Below are 22,072 nucleotides of genomic sequence, written 5' to 3'. Positions count from 1 at the left end.
GTCTCTGTCTCAATTTGTCTCTGTATTTTTGTGTCTGTCTCTGTTCTGTCTCTCTCAGTTTGTGTCCGTGAGCCCATTGTTGGGTAGGGACCGTCTCCATATGTTGCCGACTTGTACTTCTCAAGCGCTTAGTACAGTGTTCTGCACACAGTAAGTGCTCAATAAATACGTTTGAGTGAATGAATAAGTTCATTTAATTGTATTTATTGAGCGCTTACTATGTGCAGAGCACTGGACTAAGTGCTTGGGAGAGGACAACACGACAATAAACAGTGGTGTTCCCTGCCCACAACGAGCTGACAGTCTAGGCGGGAGGTATGATGAAATAAAATGATAGGGACATAAGTTCACTTAATTGTATTTATTGAGCGCTTACTGTGTGCAGAGCACTGGACTAAGCGCTTGGGAGAGGACAACACGACAATAAACAGTGGCGTTCCCTGCCCACAGCAAGCTGACAGTCTAGGCGGGGGGTATGATGAAATAAAATGATAGGGACATAAGTTCACTTAATTGTATTTATTGAGCACTTACTGTGTGCAGAGCACTGGACTAAGCGCTTGGGAGAGGACAACACGACAATAAATAGTGGTGTTCCCCCACCACAGCAAGCTGGCAGTCTAGGTGGGGGATATGATGAAATAAAATGATACGGACATAAGTTCATTTAATTGTACTTATTGAGCGCTTACTGTGTGCAGAGCACTGGACTAAGTGCTTGGGAGAGGACAATACGACAATAAACAGTGGTGCTCCCTCACCACAGCAAGCTGACAGTCAAGGCGGGGGGTATGATGAAATAAAATGATAGGGACATAAGTTCATTTAATTGTATTTATTGAGCACTTACTGTGTGCAGAGCACTGGACTAAGCGCTTGGAAGAGGACAACTCGACAATAAACAGTGGTGTTCCCTGCCCACAGCAAGCTGACAGTCAAGGCGGGGGGTATGATGAAATAAAATGATAGGGACATAAGTTCATTTAATTGTATTTATTGAGCACTTACTGTGTGCAGAGCACTGGACTAAGCGCTTGGGAGAGGACAACTCGACAATAAACAGTGGTGTTCCCTGCCCGCAGCAAGCTGACAGTCTCGGGGGTGGAGGGGTACGATGAAATAAAATGATAGATAGGGACATAAGTTCATTTAATTGTACTTATTGAGCGCTTACTGTGTGCAGAGCACTGGACAAAGCGCTTGGGAGAGGACAACACGACAATAAATGGTGGTGTCCCCTGCCCACAACGAGCTGACAGTCTAGAAGGGAGAGGACTAAGCGCTTGGGAGAGGACAACACGACAATAAACAGTGGTGTTCCCTGCCCACGAGCTGACAGCCTAGAAGGGAGGAGATGGATATCAATACAATAAAATGGCTGATGGGACCCAAATTCATTCAATTGTATTTATTGAGTGCTTACTTTGTGCAGAGCACTGTACTGAGCGCTTAAGTTTCCCACCCTCACCCCTACCCCCGGCCCCCGGGAGGAGAAAATGTGGGTTCTTTCCCTGGGCCTTTTCCTGTCGATGTTTCTAAGAGCAACAAGTCTCCTCCAACTGACCGGGAGATTTCCAGGAGGCCAAAGGGGGACGGGGGGAAAATCCAAATCGGCTTCTTTCCGGGTGGTTTCCAATGACTAACAGGCCCCCGTGAGGCTCTGTGTCCTCCGGGGTGGACCTTCCCTCTCCTGGCCCCCATCCAGGGCCCGGTCCGTCCCCGGACCACCAATTTCCGGCCCCTCGCCCTCTCTGGACTTCACTTTTTCTTTTGTTTTTTTTACTAATAACACTAATGATAGCATTTATTAAGCGCTTACTATGTGCCAAGCACTGTTCTAAGCGCTGGGGAGGTTAGGTGATCAGGTTGTCCCACGGGGGGCTCCCAGTCTCCATCCCCATTTTCCAGACGAGGGAACTGAGGCCCAGAGAAGTGGACTTGCCCAAAGTCACCCAGCTGACAAGTGGCGGAGCCGGGATTTGAACCCACGACCTCTGACTTCCATGCTCGGGCTCTTTCCACTGAGCCCCCTTTTCCTTGGAAAAGCGGCGCGGCCTGATGGCTGGAAGTCCGGGCTGGGAGTCGGAAGGACCTGGGTTCTGGTCCCGGCTCGGCCGCTCCTCTGCCGTGTGGCCTTGGGCAAGCCGCTTCGCTTCTCTGGGCCTCAGTTCCCTCAGCCGTCAGAGCACTTAGCACAGTGCTCTGCACACGGTAAGCACTCGATAAATGCGAGTGAATGAGTGAAATGGGGTTTTCTTACCTGTTCGCTCTCCCACGGAGACCGGCAGCCCTGTGTGGGAACTGATGAGCTTACATCTATCCCAGCGCCTAGTACAGTGCTTGGCACATAGTAGGTGCTTAACAAATACCAATTATGATTAGTGAGAAGAAGCATGGCCTGGTGGAAAGCAAGGCAAGGAGAGAGGGGAACTGGGTACTTAGCACATAGTAAGTCCTCTGATGATGATGATGATGATAAGCGACGTGGCCTAGTGGGTAGAGCCCGGGAGTCAGAAGGACCTGGGTTCTAATCCCGGCTCCGTCCCCTGTCTGCTGTGTGACCTCAGACGAGTCACTTCCCTTCTCTGGGCCTCGGTCCCCTCATGTGTAAAGTTGGGATGAAAAGTGGGGATCAGGGACTGTGTTCAATCTGATGATCCTGTCTCTCCCCCGGCACTTAGTAATAATAATGATGGCATTTACTAAGCGCTTACTATGTGCAACGCACTAAGCGCTGGGGAGGTTACAAGGCAATCAGGTCGTCCCACGGGGGGCTCACAGTCTCAATCCCCATTTTACAGATGAGGTAGTTAAGGCCCAGAGAATAATGGTATTTGTTAAGCGCTTCCTATAATAATAATAATGGCATTCATTAAGCGCTTACTATGTGCAAAGCACTGTTCTAAGCGCTGGGGAGGTTACAAGGTGATCAGGTCGTCCCACGGGGGGGATCACAGGCTTCATCCCCATTTTCCAGATGAGGTCACTGAGGCCCAGAGAAGTGAAGTGACTTGCCTAAAGTCACCCAGCTGACAACTGGCAGAGCCGGGGTTTGAACCCATGACCTCTGACTCCAAAGCCCAGGCTCTTTCCACTGAGCCACGCTGCTAGTGCTTTGCACATAGTAAGCGCTTAATAAATGCCATCATTATTATTATAGGGAAGCAGCATGGCTCAGTGGAAAGAGCACGGGCTTTGGAGTCAGAGGTCACGGGTTCAAATTCCTGCTCCGCCACTTGTCAGCTGTGTGACTTTGGGCGAGTCACCTCACTTCTCTGGGCCTCAGTTATCTCATCTGCAAAATGGGGATGAAGACTGTGAGCCCCCCGTGGGACAACCTGATCACCTCGTGAACTCCCCAGCGCTTAGAACAGTGCTTGGCACATAGTAAGCGCTTAATAAATGCCATCATTATTATTATTATTCTACAGTAAGTGCTTCACAAATATTTGAAAAAACACAAAACGAGAAAACGGGACTGCCAGGTCAGTCGCCGGACAGAAAGGAGGGGAGGAAAGGATCCCGGAAAAAAGGGCGAAGGGATAAATATATCCACAGACGAGGCACGAAAATAGTTATTTCAAGGAAAAAAAAAACCCCACGACCTAATAAAATGTCTCTTTGTGATGCTGGCAGGGGCTGGCACCCGGACGGTAGCGGGGAGAACGATCTCAGCTCGTCCAAGCCGGACGGTGCGACTGGGGGAGAAGCGGTGTGGTCTGGTGGGTAGAGCCCGGACCTGGGTTCTCATCTGCTGGGTGACCTTGGGTAAGTCATTTCATCTCTCTTCCACGGGCAGAGCCCGGGCCCGGGTTCTCATCCCGGCTCCGCCGCGTTTCTGCTGGGCGACCTCGGGCAAGTCGCTTCGCTTCTCTGGGCCTCTGTTCCCTCTTGCGGAAAATGGGGATGAAGACGGGGGGTCCCACCTGGTTAGCCCGTCTATCCCCCAGGATTTAGTGCATTGTTCGGCACGCAGTGAGCGCTTAATGAAGACCACAAAACAATACACGGGGAACACAATTTCTAAACAGAAGAGTGCGACAGGCGGGAAACGCAATCTCGGAATCGAATAATGCGATTATGCAAACTACACGCTCTCTAAGTGGAATAGCAGGATTACACAACCTAAACAAGCTCTCAACCGAACAGCGTAACTCTGTGGCGTACCCGATTTCAGAACCGAACGGGGCGACTCTGCGGTGGAGCCGACCTCTAAACCAAGACGGCGTGATTGCGCGGTGTGCACAAATCTCTAAACCGGACGGGGTGATTCTGCGGCGTACACAACCTCTAAAACCTAAATAGGGTCATTGGGCAGTTTGCACAATCTCTACACTGAAGAGGAGGATTATAGGGTACACCTCCCCCCCCATCTATTCTATTTATTTTATTTTAATACGTTTTGTTTTGTCGTCTGTCTCCCCCTTCTAGACTGTGAGCCCGCTGTTGGGTAGGGACCATCTCTAGATGTTGCCAACTTGGACTTCCCAAGCGCTTAGTACAGTGCCCTGCACACAGTAAGCGCTCAATAAATATGACTGATTGATTGATTGATAAACCGAACAGTATGAGCATGCAGCGTGGACAGTCTCTACACCGAACGGGTGGATTATGTGGTGTGTGCAATCTCTATACGGAGCAGAGTATGCATCCTCTTAACAATAATAATAATAATGACGGCATTTAAGCGCTTACTATGTGCAAAGCGCTGGGGAGGTTACAAGGAGATCACAGTCCTCATCCCCACTTTACAGATGAGGGAACTGAGGCCCAGAGAAGTGAACTGACTCGCCCAAAGCCCCACAGCTGACAATTGGCAGAGCCGGGATTCGAACCCATGACCCCTGACTCCAAAGCCCGGGCTCTTTCCACTGAGCCGCGCTGCTTCTCTACCGAACAGTGTGAGTATAGTCTGTGAGTAGTATAGACTGTGAGCCCGCTGTCGGGTAGGGACCGTCTCTCTACGCTGCCAACTTGTACTTCCCAAGCGCTTAGTACAGTGCTCGGCACACAGTAAGCGCTCAATAAATCCGACTGAATGAATGAATGAGTATAGGGTGTGCACAACCTCTACACCGAACAGCGTGAGTATACGGCACACGCGGTCTCCAACCCGAACAGCTTGAGTCTGCGGCGGATCGGGGTGAGTCCGCGGGACCCCCGCAGCCTCGGCCCACCCCCCCGGGCCGTGGAGCCCCGAAGCGGACGCCCCTCGTCGCCCGAGTTCTACCTCGAACGAGGCGCCGCCACCGTGGAGAGCGGGTTGAAGGCGGACGGACCCCGGCCGTCCCCCCCGGGTTTCCGCGCCCCCCCTGGGCCTTCTCCCTTCCACCCCCGGGAAGTCCGGTCCACCCTGGGGGGGACGGACGGGGCGGTGAGCTCCCCGCCGGGCCCGCGGTGAGTTCGGGGGGCCGCGTCCCATCCCCCTGCGCCCCCGGCCTCTCGCCTAGCGCTTCTTCTTGGTCTCCTTCTTCAGCTTCTTGCCGAGGGGAGGGGCGGACATCTTGGGCTTCTTGGACGACTCCGGACCTCTGGCCTCCGGCGGCTCCGCTTCCTACGGTGGCAACGACAAAGGTGAGGGGGGGACGGGCCTCTGCTTTTTTCTTACTTTTAGGCATCTGTTAAGTGCCTAACTTCTCTGGGCCTCAGTGACCTCATCTGTATTCGCTCATTCATTCATTCAATCGTATTTATTGAGCGCTTACTGTGTGCAGAGCACTGGACTAAGCGCTTGGGAAGTCCAGGTTGGTAACATAGAGAGACGGTCCCTACCCAACAGTGGGCTTAAAGTCTAGAAGGGGGAGACAGAGAACAAAACAAAACATATTAACAAAATATAATAAATAGAATAAATATGTGCAAATAAAATAAATTCATTCATTCATTCAATCGTATTTGTTGAGCGCTTAATGTGTGCAGAGAACTGCACTAAGCGCTTGGGAAGTACAAGTTGGCGACATATAGAGACGGTGCCTACCCAACAGTGGGCTCACAGTCTAGAAGGGGGAGACAGAGAACAAAACAAATTTAGTCATCTGTGTGACTTTGGGCAAGTCACTTCACTTCTCTGGGCCTCAGTGACCTCATCTGTCAAATGAGGGGATTAAGATTGTGAGCCCCACGTGGGACAACCTGGTCACCTTGTAACCTCCCCAGCACTTAGAACAGTGCTTTGCATGTAGTAAGTGCTTAATAAATGCTATCATTATTATTATTCTTTTGAGGGTGAGGGGTGGGCGGTGAGAGGGACGAGATTGTTGCCAATTTGTACTCCCAAGTGCTTAGTACAGTGCCCAAAGTCACCCAGCTGACAAGTGGCGGAGTCGGAATTAGAGCCCATGACCATGAATAAAATAAATAGAATAAATATGTACAAGTAAAATAGAGTAATAAATATGTACCTCCCCTGGAGGTAAGGCGGGGGGATAGGGAGGTGGAGGAGGGGGCTCAGTCTGTATGATTATAATAAGCGCTCAATAAATACGATTGAATGAATGATTGAGGGGCAGGGAGAAGGCTGGCATTACAGGAGCCGAGCGTGCGGGCCGGGCTGGAGGAGGAGAGGGGGGAGGGGAGGTCGGAGGGGGCGAGCTAATAATAATAATAATAATGATGACGGTGTTTAAGCATTTAGTACGTGCCAAGCGCCGAGGGCAGAGAGGAGGCTCACCGGCTGGTGGGGTTTGGCGGCGGGGAAGACGATGGCCAGGATGCAGATGAGCTGGAACACGGCTCCCAGGAAGAGGCCGTAGCGGAGGACGTGCTCCAGGAACGTCGGCTCGGGGACCTCGGGCGGGGAGAAGCCCAGCTCGGACGCCATGGCCGCCGGCTCCTCCTCCGCTCAATACGCTCCGGGCGGAGGCGTCTACGCACGGACAAAAAAACCATCACCTACTTACGCGCTGAACACTCACTACACTAAGGCTGTGACTATGTCTTCTAGACTGTGAGCCCGCTGTTGGGCAGGGACCGTCTCTGTATGTGGCCAACTTGGACTTCCCAAGCGCTTAGTCCAGTGCTCTGCACACAGTAGGCGCTCAATAAATACGACTGAATGAATGAATGAACCGGACACGGGGGGAGCGCCGGGCAAATAGCTTTATTTTCAGGTAAGCGCTTAATAGACACCATTGTCATTATTATTATTGAGCTACGCTGCTTCTCCAGCGTGCTTCTAAGTGCTTAGTCCAGTGCTCTGCACACAGTAAGCACTTAATATGACTGAATGAATGACTAAACGGAATGAACGAATGAATGACCTGTACATACATTTGTACATATTTATTACTCTATTTATTTTACTTGCACTTATTTATTCTATTTATTTTATTTTGTTAATATGTTTTGTTTTGTTGTCTGTCTCCCCCTTCTAGACTGTGAGCCCGCTGGTGGGTAGGGACCGTCTCTCTATGCTGCCAACTTGGACTGCCCAAGCGCTTAGTACAGTGCTCTGCACTCAGTAAGCGCTCAATAAATACGGTTGAATGAATGAATGAATGAATGATTGTGGTCAACGAAGCAGCGGGGCTCAGGGAAAAGAAACCCGGCCTGGGAGGCACAGGGCGTGGGTTCGAATCCCGGCTCTGCTACTTGTCATTTGTGTGACTTTGGGCAAGTCACTTCGCTTCTCTGGGCCTCAGTTGCCTCATCTGGAAAACGGGGATGAAGACGGTGAGCCCCACGTGAGACAACCTTGATTACTGTGTATCTACCCCGGTGCTTAGAACAGTGCTCGGCACATAGTAAGCGCTGAACAAATACCACCATTATTATTATATTATCTCCCCCCCACCTCTAGACTATGAGCTGGTTGTGGGCAGGGAATGTCACTCTTTATTGTTGTATCATACTTTTCCAAGTGCTTAGTACAGTGCTCTGCACACAGTAAGCGCTTCATAAATATTTTAGACTGTGAGCCCACTGTTGGGTAGGGACTGTCTCTATATGTTGCCAATTTGTACTTCCCAAGCGCTTAGTACAGTGCTCTGCACATAGTAAGCGCTCAATAAATACGATTGATGATGATAAATATGATCGAAGGAATGAATGCAACAGGGACCCAGAGAGGTGAAGTGACTGGCCCAAGGTCTCCCAGCAGGCCAGGAGAGGGGCACCCTGATGACCTTGTGTCTCCCCCAGCGCTTAGCACAGTGCCTGGCATCTAGTAAGAGTTGAAGAAATACCGCAACTATCATTCCTAAAACACGGGAGATGGACTATGGCCAATGGACTATGATAAGGGCAGGTAAGCCTCCCTCTGGCGATTACTACAGTGCCTGGCACACAGTCAGGGATCAATAAATAGCCTTGATGGATTAACAAATATCACCCCCGTTATTATAACAATAATAATATTTGTTAAGAGCTTACTAAGTGCCAAGCACTGTTCTAAGCGCTGGGGGGACAAAAGGTAATCAGGTTGTCCCACGTGGCGCTCACAATCTTCACCCCCATTTTACAGATGAGGGAACTGAGGCCCAGAGAATAACAATAACAACAATGACGGTATTTGTCAAACGTTTACTATGTGCCAGGTACTGTTCTAAGTGCTGGGGTAGATGCAAAATTATCAGATTGTCCCACGTGGGGCTCACAGGCCTCATCCCCACTTTACAGATGAGGGAACTGAGGCCCAGAGAATAATAATAATGATGTCATTTGTTAAGCGCTTACTATGTGTGAAGCACTGTTCTAAGCGCTGGGGGAGATACAAGGTGCTCAGGTTGTCCCACGGGGGGCTCACAGTCTTCATCCCCATTTTCCAGATGAGGGAACTGAGGCCCAGAGAATAATAATAACAATAATAACAATGGCATTTGTTAAGCGCTTACTATGTGAGAAGCACTGTTCTACACGCTGGGGGAGATACAAGGTGATTAGGTTGTCCCACGTAGGGGGCTCACAGGCTTCATCCCCATTTTACAAATAAGGGAACTGAGGCACAGAAAATAACAGTAATAATAATGGGATTTGTTAGGTACTTACTATGTTGCCAAGTACTGTTCTAAACACTGGGGAGGTTATGAGGTGATCAGGTTGTCCCGCGGGGGGCTCACAGGTTTCATCCCCATTTTACAGATGAGGAAACTGAGGCACAGAGAAGGTAAGTGACTTGCCCAAAGTCACACAGCAGACATAATAATAATAATAATGATGGCATTTGCTAAGCGCTTACTGTGTACAAAGCACTATTCCAAGCGCTGGGGAGATTATAAGGTGATCAGGTTGTCCCACGGGGGGCTCACAGGTTTCATCCCCATTTTACAGATGAGGGAACTGAAGCCCAGAGAATAATAATAATAATAATAATAACAATAATAATAATAATGGGATTTGTCAAGTGCTTACTATGTTGCCAAGCACTGTTCTAAGCGCTGGGGAGGATACGAGGTGATCAGGTTGTCCCACGGGGGGCTCACAGTCTTCATCCCCATTTGACAGATGAGGGAACTGAGGCACAGATAATAATAATAATTATTATTATGGGATTTGTTAAGCGCTTACTATGTTGCCAAGCACTGTTCTAAGCGCTGGGGAGGATACAGGGTGATGAGGTTGTCCCCCGTGGGGCTCACAGTCTTCATTCCCATTTGACAGATGAGAGAACTGAGGCACAGATAATAATAATAATAATGGGATTTGTTAAGCGCTTACTATGTTGCCAAGCACTGTTCTAAGCGCTGGGGAGGATACAGGGTGATGAGGTTGTCCCCCGGGGGGCTCACAGTCTTCATTCCCATTTGACAGATGAGGGAACTGAGGCCCAGGGAATAATAATAATAATATTGGGATTTGTTAAGCGCTTACTATGTTGCCAAGCCCTGTTCTAAGCGCTGGGGAGGACACAGGGTGATCAGGTCGTCCCCCGGGGGGCTCACAGGCTTCATCCCCATTTTCCAGATGAGGGAACTGAGGCCCAGAGAAGGGAAGTGACTTGCCCAAGGTCACACAGCAGACAAGAGGAGGAGGCGGGATTAGAACCCAGGGCCTGACTGTGGTGACGGGGGCCCGTAGTAAGCGCTCCAGGAAGCAGCCCCGCCCCCCCCGGGCCTCAGTTTCCCTCCCCTCACGGGGCCGGGGGAGGGGCGCCCGCTCTCACCTGCTGTCCCACTAGCGACGCTCCCGGAAGTGACGCAGGCCTTCCTCCCCACAGGAAGTGACGTCATCCCGACCTCCCGCCCAGCCGGAAGTGATGACGGCCCCGCCCCGGCCTCCGCCCCCACCGGAAGTGACGTCACCCCCGCCCGGCCTCCTCCCGCCCTGAGGAGGCCCAGGCCAACGGTCCTCTCTCCCTGCTCCTCACCCACCCTTTTTTCATTCAATCATTCATTCATTTCATTCAGTTCATTCATTCATTCATTCATTCAATCGTATGTATTGAGCGCTTACTGCGTGCAGAGCACCGTGCTAATCAATCAATCAATCAATCGTATTTATTGAGCGCTTACTGTGTGCAGAGCACTGTACTAAGCGCTTGGGAAGTACAAACTGGCAACACATAGAGACAGTCCCTACCCAACAGTGGGCTCACAGTCTAAATCAATCAATCAATCAATCAATCGTATTTATTGAGCGCTTACTATGTGCAGAGCACTGTACTAAGCGCTTGGGAAGTACAAACTGGCAACACATAGAGACAGTCCCTACCCAACAGTGGGCTCACAGTCTAAAAGGGGGAGACGGAGAACAGAACCAAACATACCAACAAAATAAAATGAATAGGATAGAAATGTACAAGTAAAATAAATAAATAAATAAATAGAGTAATAAATATGTACAACCATATATACATATATACAGGTGCTGTGGGGAAGGGAAGGAGGTAAGACGGGGGGATGGAGAGGGGGACGAGGGGGACGAGCTAAGCGCTTGGGCAGTCCAAGTTGGCAACATCTAGAGACGGTCCCTCCCCAACAGCGGGCTCACAGTCTAGAAGGGGGAGACAGACAACAAAACAAAACCTGTTAAGAAAATAAATGGAATGAATATGTACAAGTAAAATAAATAGAGTAATAAATATGTACAAACATAGATACAGGTCATTCATTCATTCATTCCGTTTAGTCATTCATTCAATCGTATTTATTAAGCACTTACTGTGCGCACAGCACTGGACTAAGCGCTTAGAAGCATGCTGGAGAAGCAGCGTAGCTCTATAATAATAATAATGATGATGACATTTATTAAGCGCTTATGATGTGCAAATCACTGTTCTAAGCGCTGGGGAGGTTACAAGGTGATCAGCTTGTCCCACGGGTGGGGGGGGGGGGCTCACAATCTTCATCCATTTTACTGATGAGGTCACTGAGGCCCAGAGAAGTGAAGTGACTTGCCCAAAGCCACACAGCTGAGCAGCGGGGCTCAGTGGAAAGATCCCGGGCTTTGGAGTCAGAGGTCATGGGTTCGAATCCCGACTCCACCAATTGTCAGCTGTGTGACTTTGGGCAAGTCACTTCACTTCTCTGTGCCTCAGTTCCCTCATCTGTAAAATGGGGATTAAGACTGTAAGCCCTCCATGGGTCAACCTGATCACCTTGTACCTCCCCAGCGCTTAGAACAGTGCTTTGCACATGGTAAGCGATTAATAAATGCCATCATTATTATTAATTGGTGGAACCGGGATTTGAACCCATGACCTCTGACTCCAAAGCCCTTGCTCTTTCCACTGAGCCGCGCTGCTTCTCTATTATTAAGCACTTACTGTGTGCGGGGCACTGGACTAAGCACTTGGGAAGTTCAAGAAGCATGCTGGAGAAGCAGCGTGGCTCAGTGGAAAGAACCCGGGCTTGGGAGTCAGGTCATGGGTTCAAATCCTGGCCCCGCCAGCTGTCAGCTGTGTGACCCGAGGCAAGTCACTTCACTTCTCTGGGCCTCAGTTCCCTCATCTGTAAAATGGGGATGAAGACTGTGAGCCCCCCGGGGGACAACCTGATCACCTTGCAACCTCCCCAGCGCTTAGAACATTCATTCATTCATTCATTCAATCGTATGTGTTGAGCGCTTACTGTGTGCAGAGCACTGGACTACGCGCTTGGGAAGTACAAGTCGGCAACAGATAGAGACGGTCCCTACCCAACAACGGGTTCACAGGCTAGAAGGGGGAGACGGACAACAAAACAAAACATGTGGACAGGTGTCAAGTCGTCATAACAAATAGAAATAAAGCTAGAACAGTGCTGTGCACATAGTAAGCGCTTACTAAACACTATTATTATTATTACTATTACTACAAGTCGCTTACTAAACGCCATTATTATTATTACTACGAGTCGGCAACACATAGAGACGGTCCCTACTCAACAACGGGCTCATAATAATACTAATGATGGCATTTGTTAAGCGCTTACTATGTGTTGTCCACCCTATAAGGATACTCCAGTATGCAGACATGTCTTTGATTGCATTTTCCCCAAAGGCTTAGCATAACCGACTCCATTATAGGCAGGGCTTAACGACAGGATGTGTGAGGATGTGATAGGCGCTGGCCTGTAATCGAGGAGGACTGACATTGATCCGAAGCGGCTATGCCCTGTCTGAGACGACCCCACCCTGTGTGGGAGATGTCTCCTGCTAACATCTCCTCACAACAGGGGGCCAAAGTTTCGCGGGCGCGGGAATCCTTTGTGTAGCTGCGATGGAGAACCAAAGAAAATAATAATGATGATATTTGCTAAGCGCTTACTATGTGCAAAGCACCGTTCTAAGCGCTGGGGAGGTTACAAGGTGATCAGGTTGTCCCACAGTCTTAATCCCCATTTTAACAATAATAATAATAATAATGATGACATTTATTAAGCGCTTACTATGTGCAAAAGCACCATTCTAAGCGCTGGGGAGGTTACAAGGCGATCAGGTTGTCCCACGGGGGGCTCACAGTCTTAATCCCCATTTTACAGATGAGGTCACTGAGGCCCAGAGAAGCGAAGTGACTCGCCCAAAGTCACCCAGCTGACAAAGGGCAGAGCTGGGATTTGAACCCATGACCTCTGACTCCAAAGCCCGGGCTCTTTCCACCGAGCCACACTGCTTCTCAATGGCGAGATGGTGATGGTGATGGCGAGTGACCCTGCACAAACCACTTCGCTTCCTGTCAAGTCCTCCAAGCGAGTTCTCGGTTCCACAGGCTTTGGGACTAGACCGGGACTTTGGTCATTTACTTTGGATCTCAATGAAGGCCATTTTCCAATGAGCCCTCTCAAAGGTCCTCTCACGGAAAGGCAGATTTACCCACCCTCGGCTTCCTCATCCAACACAATCCAGGGCCCTGCCTTTAGGGCGGCCAACAAGGGGCCATTGTGCCATGCAAATTCGCCCCCTTTGCCTCCTTCGACTGGTAAATCTGCCCAAATAAATCAGTGATGTCCATCTGCTCAGACAGGTTGATTCGGACGGGTAACTGAGGCCCGGAGAAGTTAAGTGACTTGCCCAAAGTCACACAGCTGACAGTTGGCAGAGCCGGGATTTGAACTGATGACCTCTGACTCCAAAGCCCGGGCTCTTTCCACTGAGCCACGCAGAAGCGGCCGGGATGGGGCTGTTAGTTCCTCGTACCTCTCAGGAGGAGAATGGGCAGGCGAGTGGTCAGCTTTCCTCCCTCTTCTGCTCTATCTGAACTCAGGTCTCCAAATCATTTTTCCTCTCTGCGTCACCACCTTGGAGTCTCGAACCCTACGGCTGATTTACACCGGTTAACTTATTTTGCCCCCTACTTTCTATAACACTATGTGCAAAGCACTGTTCTAAGCGCTGGGGGGATACAAGGTGATCAGGTTGTCCCACGTGGGACTCTCAGTCCTCATTCCCATTTTCCAGACGACAGAACTGAGGCCCAGAGAAGTGAAGTGACTCGCCCAAAGTCCCACGGCTGACAAATGGCGGAGCCGGGATTAGAACCCACGACCTCTGACTCCCAAGCCCAAGCTCTTTCCACTGAGCCACGCTGCTTCTCTATCGAATGATTGCTCATCATTCAATTGTAGTAATAATAATGATGGTATTTGTTAAGCGCTTACTATGTGCCAAGCACTGGGGGAGATACAAGGTGATCAGGTTGTCCCACGGGGACCTCACGGTCTTCATCCCCATTTTATAGATGAGGGAACTGAGGCCCAGAGAAGTGAAGTGACTTGCCTAAGGTCACACAGCAGACAAGTGGCGGAACCGGGATTAGAACCCACATCCTGTAACTTCCAGGCCTGGGCTCTTTCCACTGAGCCACACTGCTTCTCATTCATTCATTCAATCGTATTTATTCCCAAGCGCTTAGTACAGTGCTCTGCACCCAGTAAGCGCTCAATAAATACGATTGATGATGATGATGATTCAATCGTATTTATTCCCAAGCGCTTATTACAGTGCTCTGCACACAGTAAGCGCTCAATAAATACGATTGAATGAATGAATGAATGAATTTATTGAGCGCTTACTGGGTGCAGAGCACAGGCCTAAGCACTTATAAAGCACAATTTGGCAACAGATAGAGACAATCCCTGCCCAACAATGGGCTCACACTCTAGAAGGGGGGAGACGGACGACAAAACAGAACCAAACAATTATTCGGGCATCAATAGTGTCAATATAAATAGAATTATAAATATATACAATCATTAATAAAATAAATAGAGTGCTGCAGGGCAGGGGTATAGCATCCATCCCAACGCTTAGTACAGTGCCTGGCACGTAGTAGATGCTACACAAATGAGAAGCAGCTTGGCCCAGCGGATAGAACCTGGGCCTGGGATTCAGAAGGACCTAGGTTCTAATCCTGACTCCGCCATATGTCTGCCGTGTGGCCTTGGGAGAGTCACTTTGCTCCTCTTGAACTCAGTTCCCTCATCTGTCAAATGGGGACGAAGACTGTAGTTGGAACTCTAATTGGAACTGAGAAGCAGCCTGGCTCAGTGAAAAGAGCCCGGGCTTTGGAGTCAGAGGTCATGGGTTCAAATCCCGGCTCTGCCAATAGTTAGCTGTGTGACTTTGGGCAAGTCACTTCACTTCTCTGGGCCTCAGTGACCTCATCTGGAAAATGGGGATGAAGACTGTGAGCCCCCCCCATGGGACAACCTGATCACCTTGTAACCTTCCCAGCGCTTAGAACAGTGCTTTGCACATAGTAAGTGCTTAATAAATGTCATTATTAATTAATTAACTGTAATTTTATTTATTTGTATTGATTTCTGTCTCCCCTACTCTAGACTGTGAGCTTGTTTTTTTAATGGCATTTGTTAAGCGCTTACTATGTGCAAAGCACTGTTCTAGGCGCTGGGGGGGGGGATACAAGGTGATCAGGTTGTCCCACGGGGGGCTCACAGTCTTCATCCCCATTTTACAGATGAGGCAACTGAGGCTCTGAGAAGCTAAGTGACTTACCCAAGGTCACACAGCAGACATGTGGCGGAGCCAGGATTGTTGTGGGCAGGATTGTCACTGTTCATTGTTGTACTTTCCCAAGCGCTTAGTACAGTGCTCTGCACGCCGTAAGCGCTCAATAAATACGAGGGAATGAATCTCTTTCCCCTAATGACCTGGCCACATACTTCATCAACAAAATTGAAACCGTCAGGCCTCCTCGCCCTAAAATCTCCCCCGCTCCTCTCCCCCGGACCCCACTTCCTCCTCCACCCTCTTTGACTCTCCCCGTGTTTTTATTAATGTCCTTCTCCCCCTCTAGACTGTAAGCTTGCTGTGGGCAGGGCACGGATCTACCGAGCGCTTAGTAGAGTGCTCTGCACACAGTAAGTGCTCAATAAATATGACTGAATGAATGAACTATGCTCTAGTGTACTCTCCTAAGTGCTTAGTGCAGTGCTCTGCACACAGTAAGTGCTCAAAAAATACGACTGACCTATGTTCTTTGTACTCTCCCAAGTGCTTAGTACAGTGCTCCGCACACAGTAAACGCTCAATAAATATGATTGAATGAACTATGCTCTATTGTACTCTCCTAAGTGCTTAGTACAGTGCTCTGCGCACAGTAAGCGCTCAGAAAATACGATTGAATGGGCTAGGTTCTATTGTACTCTCCTAAGTGCTTAGTGCTGTGCCCTGCACACAGTAAGTGCTCAAAAAATACGACTGACCTATGTCCTATTGTACTTTCCCAAGTGCTTAGTACAGTGCTCTGCACACAATAAACGCTCAATAAATACCACTGATTGATCGACTGTCAGCTCATTGTGGGCAGGGAATGTGTCTGTTTATTGTTCTATTGGACTCTCCCAAGCGTTTAGTACAGTGCTTTGCGCACGGGAAGTGCTCAATAAATACGATTGAATGAACGAGAGACTGACTGATGAATGGGGCCTTTCTTCCTTCCCTCCGTCCCACCAGCGCGGATGGTCCCAGGGTGGGGGGCCCCTCTCCCTTCCCCCCTCCCCCCTTCACCTCTGCCCCCTACTCCTTCAATCAATTGCATTTATTTACTGCTTAAAGTGTAGCGAGCACTGTACTGAGCGCTAGGGAGAGTTCAATATCACAGAGCTAGATATCCCTCCTTCTTTCAATATCACAGAGCTAGATTTCCCTCCTTCCTCCCTTTTCTCCCCCTACTCCTTCCCTCTCCCTTTCCCCTCTCCCTTCCCTCCTTCCCTCTTGCTCCCCACTTCCCTTTCCCTCTCCCCTTCCCTCTTTTTCCCCCTCTCCCTCCCTCCCCACAACTTTCCTCTTCCCCCTTTTCTCCTTCACTCCCCTCTTCCCCTCTCTTTCCCTCCCTGCAGCTTTCCTCTTCCTTCCCCCTTCTTCTCTCCTTCCCCTTCCCTCTTCTCCCTTCCTCCTTCTCTCTCCCTTCTCCCTTCCCCGTTTTTCCTCTCCCTTCCTCTTTACCTTCCTGAAACTTCCCTTTTCGTCCCTGCTTCCCTCCCCTCTCCCTTCTCCCTTTACCTCTTCTTTCCTCTCCCTTCCTCTTTACCTTCCTGAACCTTCCCTCTTCCTCCCTGCTTCCCTTCCCTCTCCCCTCTTCTTTCCTCTCCCTTCCTGAAACTTCCCTCTTCCCCCCTGCTTCCCTTCTCTCTCCCTCTTCTTCTCTCTCTCCCTTCTCCCTCTTCTTTCCTCTCCCTTCTTCTTTCCCTTCCTGAATCTTCCCTCTTCCTCCCTGCTTCCCTTCCCTCTTTCCCTGCCTGAAATTTCCCTCTTCCTCCCCACTTCCCTTCCCTCTCCTTTCCTCCTTCCCTCTTCTCTCGCTCTTTCTCCCTTCCCCTCCTCTTTCCTCTCTCTCCCTTTCCCCTCCTGAAATTCCCTGTCCCCTCCCCCTGACCCTGGGGACCCCCTCCCCCCCCCCCTTCCCTCTGCGAGTCCGATTGGCTGCCTGGGATGGGATGGGATGGGATGGGATGGGGAGATGGGATGGTGGTGGCGGAGGGGGCTTTGGGGGATAAAAGGGTCGGGGGGCTGCAGCCTCGGCTCCGACCCTCCCCCGGCCCCCAGCCCGAAGCCCGGTGAGCCTGGGGGGGACCCCTCCAGCCCCCTCCCCCTAACTTTCTGGTCCCCCCCGCCTGTCCCCCCGGTCCCCCTCTCCTCCCCTCTGGCCGCAGCCCGCCGTGGGGCGGGGGTCCGGGCCCGGAGGTGGGCGCAGCGGTTCGCAGAGGGTGAGGGATGCCGGGGCGGCGGGGGGTCTCCCGGGGGTCCGGCCTGAGGCCGCCCCTGCTGCTACTGCTGCTGCCCCTGATGCTGCTGGTCCAACCAATAGCCCTCCGGCCGGCCCGAAGGTAAGGTGGGAGATTGGGGGGGGGGGACCCCCAAACCCCCCCAGATCCCCCCCCAAAACCAACCCCCTCCATCCATCTTCCCACTCCTCTGGACTCCCCCGACCGCTCAGTCCACTGCCCAAATCTCCTCTCCCAAGCGCCTAGTCCGGTGTCCTGCACACAGTAGGCGCTCAATACATTACCCTGGAAGGAAGGCTCTGCACACCCGTCTGAGAAGCAGCGTGGGTCGGTGGAAAGAGCCCGGGCTTGGGAGTCGGAGGTCGTGGGTTCGAATCCCGATCAGCTGGGTGACCTTGGGCAAGTCACTTCACTTCTCTAGGCCTCAGTTGCCTCATCTGGAAAATGGGGATGAAGATTGTGAGCCCCCCCGTGGGACAACCTGATCATCTTGTCTTCCCCAGCGCTTAGAACAGTGTTTGGCACATAGAAAGCGCCTAACAAATGCCATCATTATTAGAGAGAAGCAGCGCGGCTCAGTGGCAAGGGCCCGGGCTTGGGAGTCAGAGGATCTGGGTTCTAATCCTGACCCTGCCACGCGTCTGCTGTGTGACCTTGGGCAAGTCACTTCACTTCTCTGGGCCTCAGTGCCCTCACCTGTCAAATGGGGATGAAGACTTTGAGCCCCACGGGGGACAACCTGATTATATCCCACCCAGCGCTTAGAACAGTGCTTTGCACATAGTAAGCGCTTAAAAAATACCCTCATTATTACTAAGTCCCTTCACTTCTCTGGGCCTCAGTTCCCTCATCTGTAAAATGGGGATGAAGACTGGGAGCCCCACGTGGGACAACCTGATCGCCTTGCATCTCCTCCAGCGTTCAGAACAGTGGTGGGCACGTAGTGAGCGCTTATCAAATAAAATCATTCTCGTTATTGATAGACTGTCCGTTCATTCCATCGACTTTATTGAGCGCCGTGTGCGGAACACTGTCCTAAGCGCTTGGGAGAGAATACTACAGTAAACGGACACATTCCCTGACCACGACGAGCTGACGGTTTAGAAGGGAAGACAAATATAAAGAAATAGGGCGCTCAGTAGGTACCACTGATTGATGGATTAATTGATTGACTGTCCGCTGTTTGGAAGCAGAGAACGCATCTACCAATTCTGGGAAAATTGGACTCTCCCAAGCGCTTAGTCCAGTGCTCTGCACTCAGTAGGTGCTCAATAAATACCACTGATTGACTGCTATTTGGCAGCAGAGAACGCGTCTACCAATTTTGGGAAGATTGGACTCTCCCAAGCGCTTAGTCCAGTGCTCTGCACTCAGTAGGCGCTCAATAAATACCATTGATTGATTGAGAAACCATCAGCTGGTTTCGAGCAAGGAATGTGTCTAGCAACTCAGATTGGTTCCTCCGAAGCGCTTAGGACAGGGATCTGCACCCAGGAAGCGCTCAATAAATACCACCGATTGATGGTCAGTTCGTTGTGAGCTACCGACTCTCCCTGGCGCTTAGTACAGTGCCCTGCGCCCAATAAGCGCCACTGATTGATGGACTGTCAGTTCGTTGCGAGCAGGAAACCGACTCTATTGTATTGAACTCTCTGAAGCGCTTAGTACAGTGCCGTGCACCCAGTAATCGCTCAAATACCATTGATGGATTCATTGTGGGCTCATTGTGACCAAACCGGTTATATCGGACTCTTCCAGGCGCTTAGCACAATGCTCCGCCCCCAGTAGGCGCTCAATAAATACAATTGATCTGACTGTTTGATATCTCCGGGGAAGGCTGGACAGCTCCTCAGTTTCCCTCCCTGCCTGCTCCCTCAGGACAAACGGGAAGGAGGCTTGGGAGTCTCAGGTCCTGGGTTCTAATCCTGCCCGCTTCCTCGCCTTTAACCTGGCCATTCAATACCCTTTCTCATCATCATCAATCGTATTTATTGAGCGCTTACTATGTGCAGAGCACTGTACTAAGCGCTTGGGAAGTACAAATTGGCAGCATATAGAGACAGTCCCTACCCAATAGTGGGCTCACAGTCTAAAAGGGGGAGACAGAGAACAAAACCAAACATACTAACAAAATAAAATAAATAGAATAGATATGTACAAGTATGTACCCTTTCTCCCTCCCCTTTAATCCCAAGATATTTATGGAGCGCTTCCCTTGCACAGAACTCTGTTCTAAGCACTTGAGGGAGTCCAATACGACAGAATCACAGATGCGTTCCCTGCCCATGAGCTGACAGCCCAGCGACCGTATCTATTGAGCTTTTACTGTGTGCTGAGCACTGTACTAAGCGCTTGGGAGAGTCCAATACAACAAACTTGGTAGGTGGGTTGGTCTAGATTTTGAGCCCCTTGTGGAATTGGGATCGAGGGGATTATTTTGGGTCTAACCCAGTGCTCTGCGCAGAGTAAATGCTTAATGAATGTCCCTATTATTAGTATTATTATTACTCATTATTATTAGCTGCCTGGCAGGCTTGGAGAGCGTAAATTTATTCTATTTATTTTATTTTGTTAATATGTTTTGTTGTCTGTCTCCCCCTTCTAGACTGTGAGCCCGTTGTTGGGTAGGGACTGTCTCTATATGTTGCCAACGTGTACTTCCCAAGCGCTTAGTCCAGTGCTCTGCACACAGTAAGCGCTCAATAAATACGATTGAATGAATGAATGAAAAGAGGGGAGAGAGGGGGCTTGGGGAAGGGTGGAGACCCCCCACTCCAGCATCTCTTTAATAACAATAATTATGAGAATTGATAAGCACTTACTATGTGCCAAACACTGTACTAAGAGCTGGGGCAAATGCAAATCAATCAGGGCAGACACAGTCCCCATCCCACGGTCTAAGTGGGAGGGGAAACGGGGATTGAACCCCCATTTTACAGTTGAGGACACAGAAGCGACTGGCCCGGGGTCACACGGCGGACAAGCGGGGGGCCAGGATTAGAACCCAGGTCTTTCGGACTCCCATCATCATCATCATCATCATCATCAATCGTATTTATTGAGCGTACTATGTGCAGAGCACCGTACTAAGCGCTTGGGAAGTACCAATTGGCAACATCTAGAGACAGTCCCTACCCAACAGTGGGTTCACAGTCTAAAAGGGGGAGACAGAGAACGAAGCCAAACATACTAACAAAATAAATAGAATAGATATGTACAAGTAAAATAAATAAATAATCCCCCGACTAGGCCGCGCCGCTTCCCTGAGACCACGCGGATCCGGCAGTGGCAGGACCCAAGTCCAATCCCTTTAGCTCTTGGCACTCAACTGCCACCCCAGGATGCCACCGCTGCTACGGGGTGGACGCCCCCCCGGCTCCCCATCAGGGGTCCACACTGACCCCCACTCTTCGGCGAGCTTCCAGGCCCGGTGACCCCCTCACCTCTCCTCTCCTCTCCCAGGGTCCATCGCCACGCTGATGCCATCTTCACCAACAGCTACCGCAAAGTGCTGGGCCAGATCTCCGCCCGTAAGCTCCTGCAGCGCCTGGGGTGAGTTGGGGTCCGTCCCCCCTCCTCCGGGTGGTTCTCTGGGGTTCCGCGTCCCACCCTCAACCGCAGGTCGATTGGGCCCGACTGGCCGAGAAAGGCCAGCGGCCTGGCGGCCCGCTCGTCCCAAGTGGGTCTCGCCCTCTGCAGCAGGGAGGGCCGCCCGGAGGAGGAGGACGTCGACGACAAGCAAGAAGTGGTGGGAAGACGCCAGTCGGACAGCATCCTGATGGACAGCTACTACCACCGGCGGACCGTCCTCCGCGACTTCCTGGAGGCCGCGCTCAGGGAGCGGAGGCGGGTGGGGGCCGGAGCCAGGAGCCCCCGGGCTCCCTGCCCCGAGGGGCAACTGGGCCCCTGCCCCCGGCTCCCCTCGGCCTCCTAACCTCACAGGGAGGTTTGTGGGGACCCAAGGTGAAAAATAAAGCATCCGTGATTATGGTGGTGGTGGTGGTGGTGGTGTTTGCAGGCCGCGGTTTCGGCGGGCCCGGCCATTCCCAATCCCACCCGGACCTCTGCGCTTCCCGGGAGGTTGAGGGTGGGCTTCCTTCTTCCCATTTTACAGAAGAGGAAAGCGAGGCGCAGAGGGGCCGGATGAATTTTCCCAAGGCCACCCGCGCAGGCCGAGCCGTGACCAGCTAACACGGGACTCTCGGTCCCGGGCTCTATCCAACAGTAACAATGGCATCTGTTAAGCGCTTACTATGTGCCGGGCACTGTACTAAGCACTGGGGCAGACGCAAGGTGACCGGGTTGGGCCCAGTCCCCGCCCCACATGGGGTTCCCGGTCTTCATCCCCGATGTGTGACCTTAGGCAAGTCACTTAACTTCTCGGAGCCTCAGTTACCTCATCTGTAAAATGGGGATGGTGACTGTAAGCCCCACGTGGGACAACCTGATCCCCTTGTATCCCCCCCAGTGCT

General features: G+C 51.0%; 2 protein-coding genes across 2 annotated transcripts; one reads left to right on the top strand and one right to left on the bottom strand.

Moving 5' to 3' along the window:
- Positions 1 to 4,848: 4,848 nt before the first annotated feature.
- MANBAL (mannosidase beta like) lies at positions 4,849 to 6,865 on the bottom strand. Its single transcript, XM_038750532.1, has 2 exons — positions 6,671 to 6,865; positions 4,849 to 5,554 (listed from the first exon to the last, which is right to left on the bottom strand). Exons 1-2 carry the CDS (start codon positions 6,818 to 6,820, stop codon positions 5,447 to 5,449), a joined length of 258 nt encoding a protein of 85 aa, XP_038606460.1. The 5' UTR covers positions 6,821 to 6,865; the 3' UTR covers positions 4,849 to 5,446.
- Positions 6,866 to 17,589: 10,724 nt separating this feature from the next.
- On the top strand, positions 17,590 to 21,578 carry GHRH (growth hormone releasing hormone). Its single transcript, XM_038750074.1, has 3 exons — positions 17,590 to 17,702; positions 21,063 to 21,152; positions 21,300 to 21,578. The coding sequence occupies exons 1-3, from the start codon at positions 17,590 to 17,592 to the stop codon at positions 21,532 to 21,534; spliced, it is 438 nt and encodes a 145-aa protein (XP_038606002.1). The 3' UTR covers positions 21,535 to 21,578.
- The last annotated feature ends 494 nt before the right edge of the window (positions 21,579 to 22,072 follow it).

This window comes from Tachyglossus aculeatus, chromosome 8 (assembly GCF_015852505.1).
Source record: "Tachyglossus aculeatus isolate mTacAcu1 chromosome 8, mTacAcu1.pri, whole genome shotgun sequence".
NCBI lineage: Eukaryota > Metazoa > Chordata > Mammalia > Monotremata > Tachyglossidae > Tachyglossus > Tachyglossus aculeatus.
This window is presented reverse-complemented; position numbering and strand designations above follow the sequence as displayed.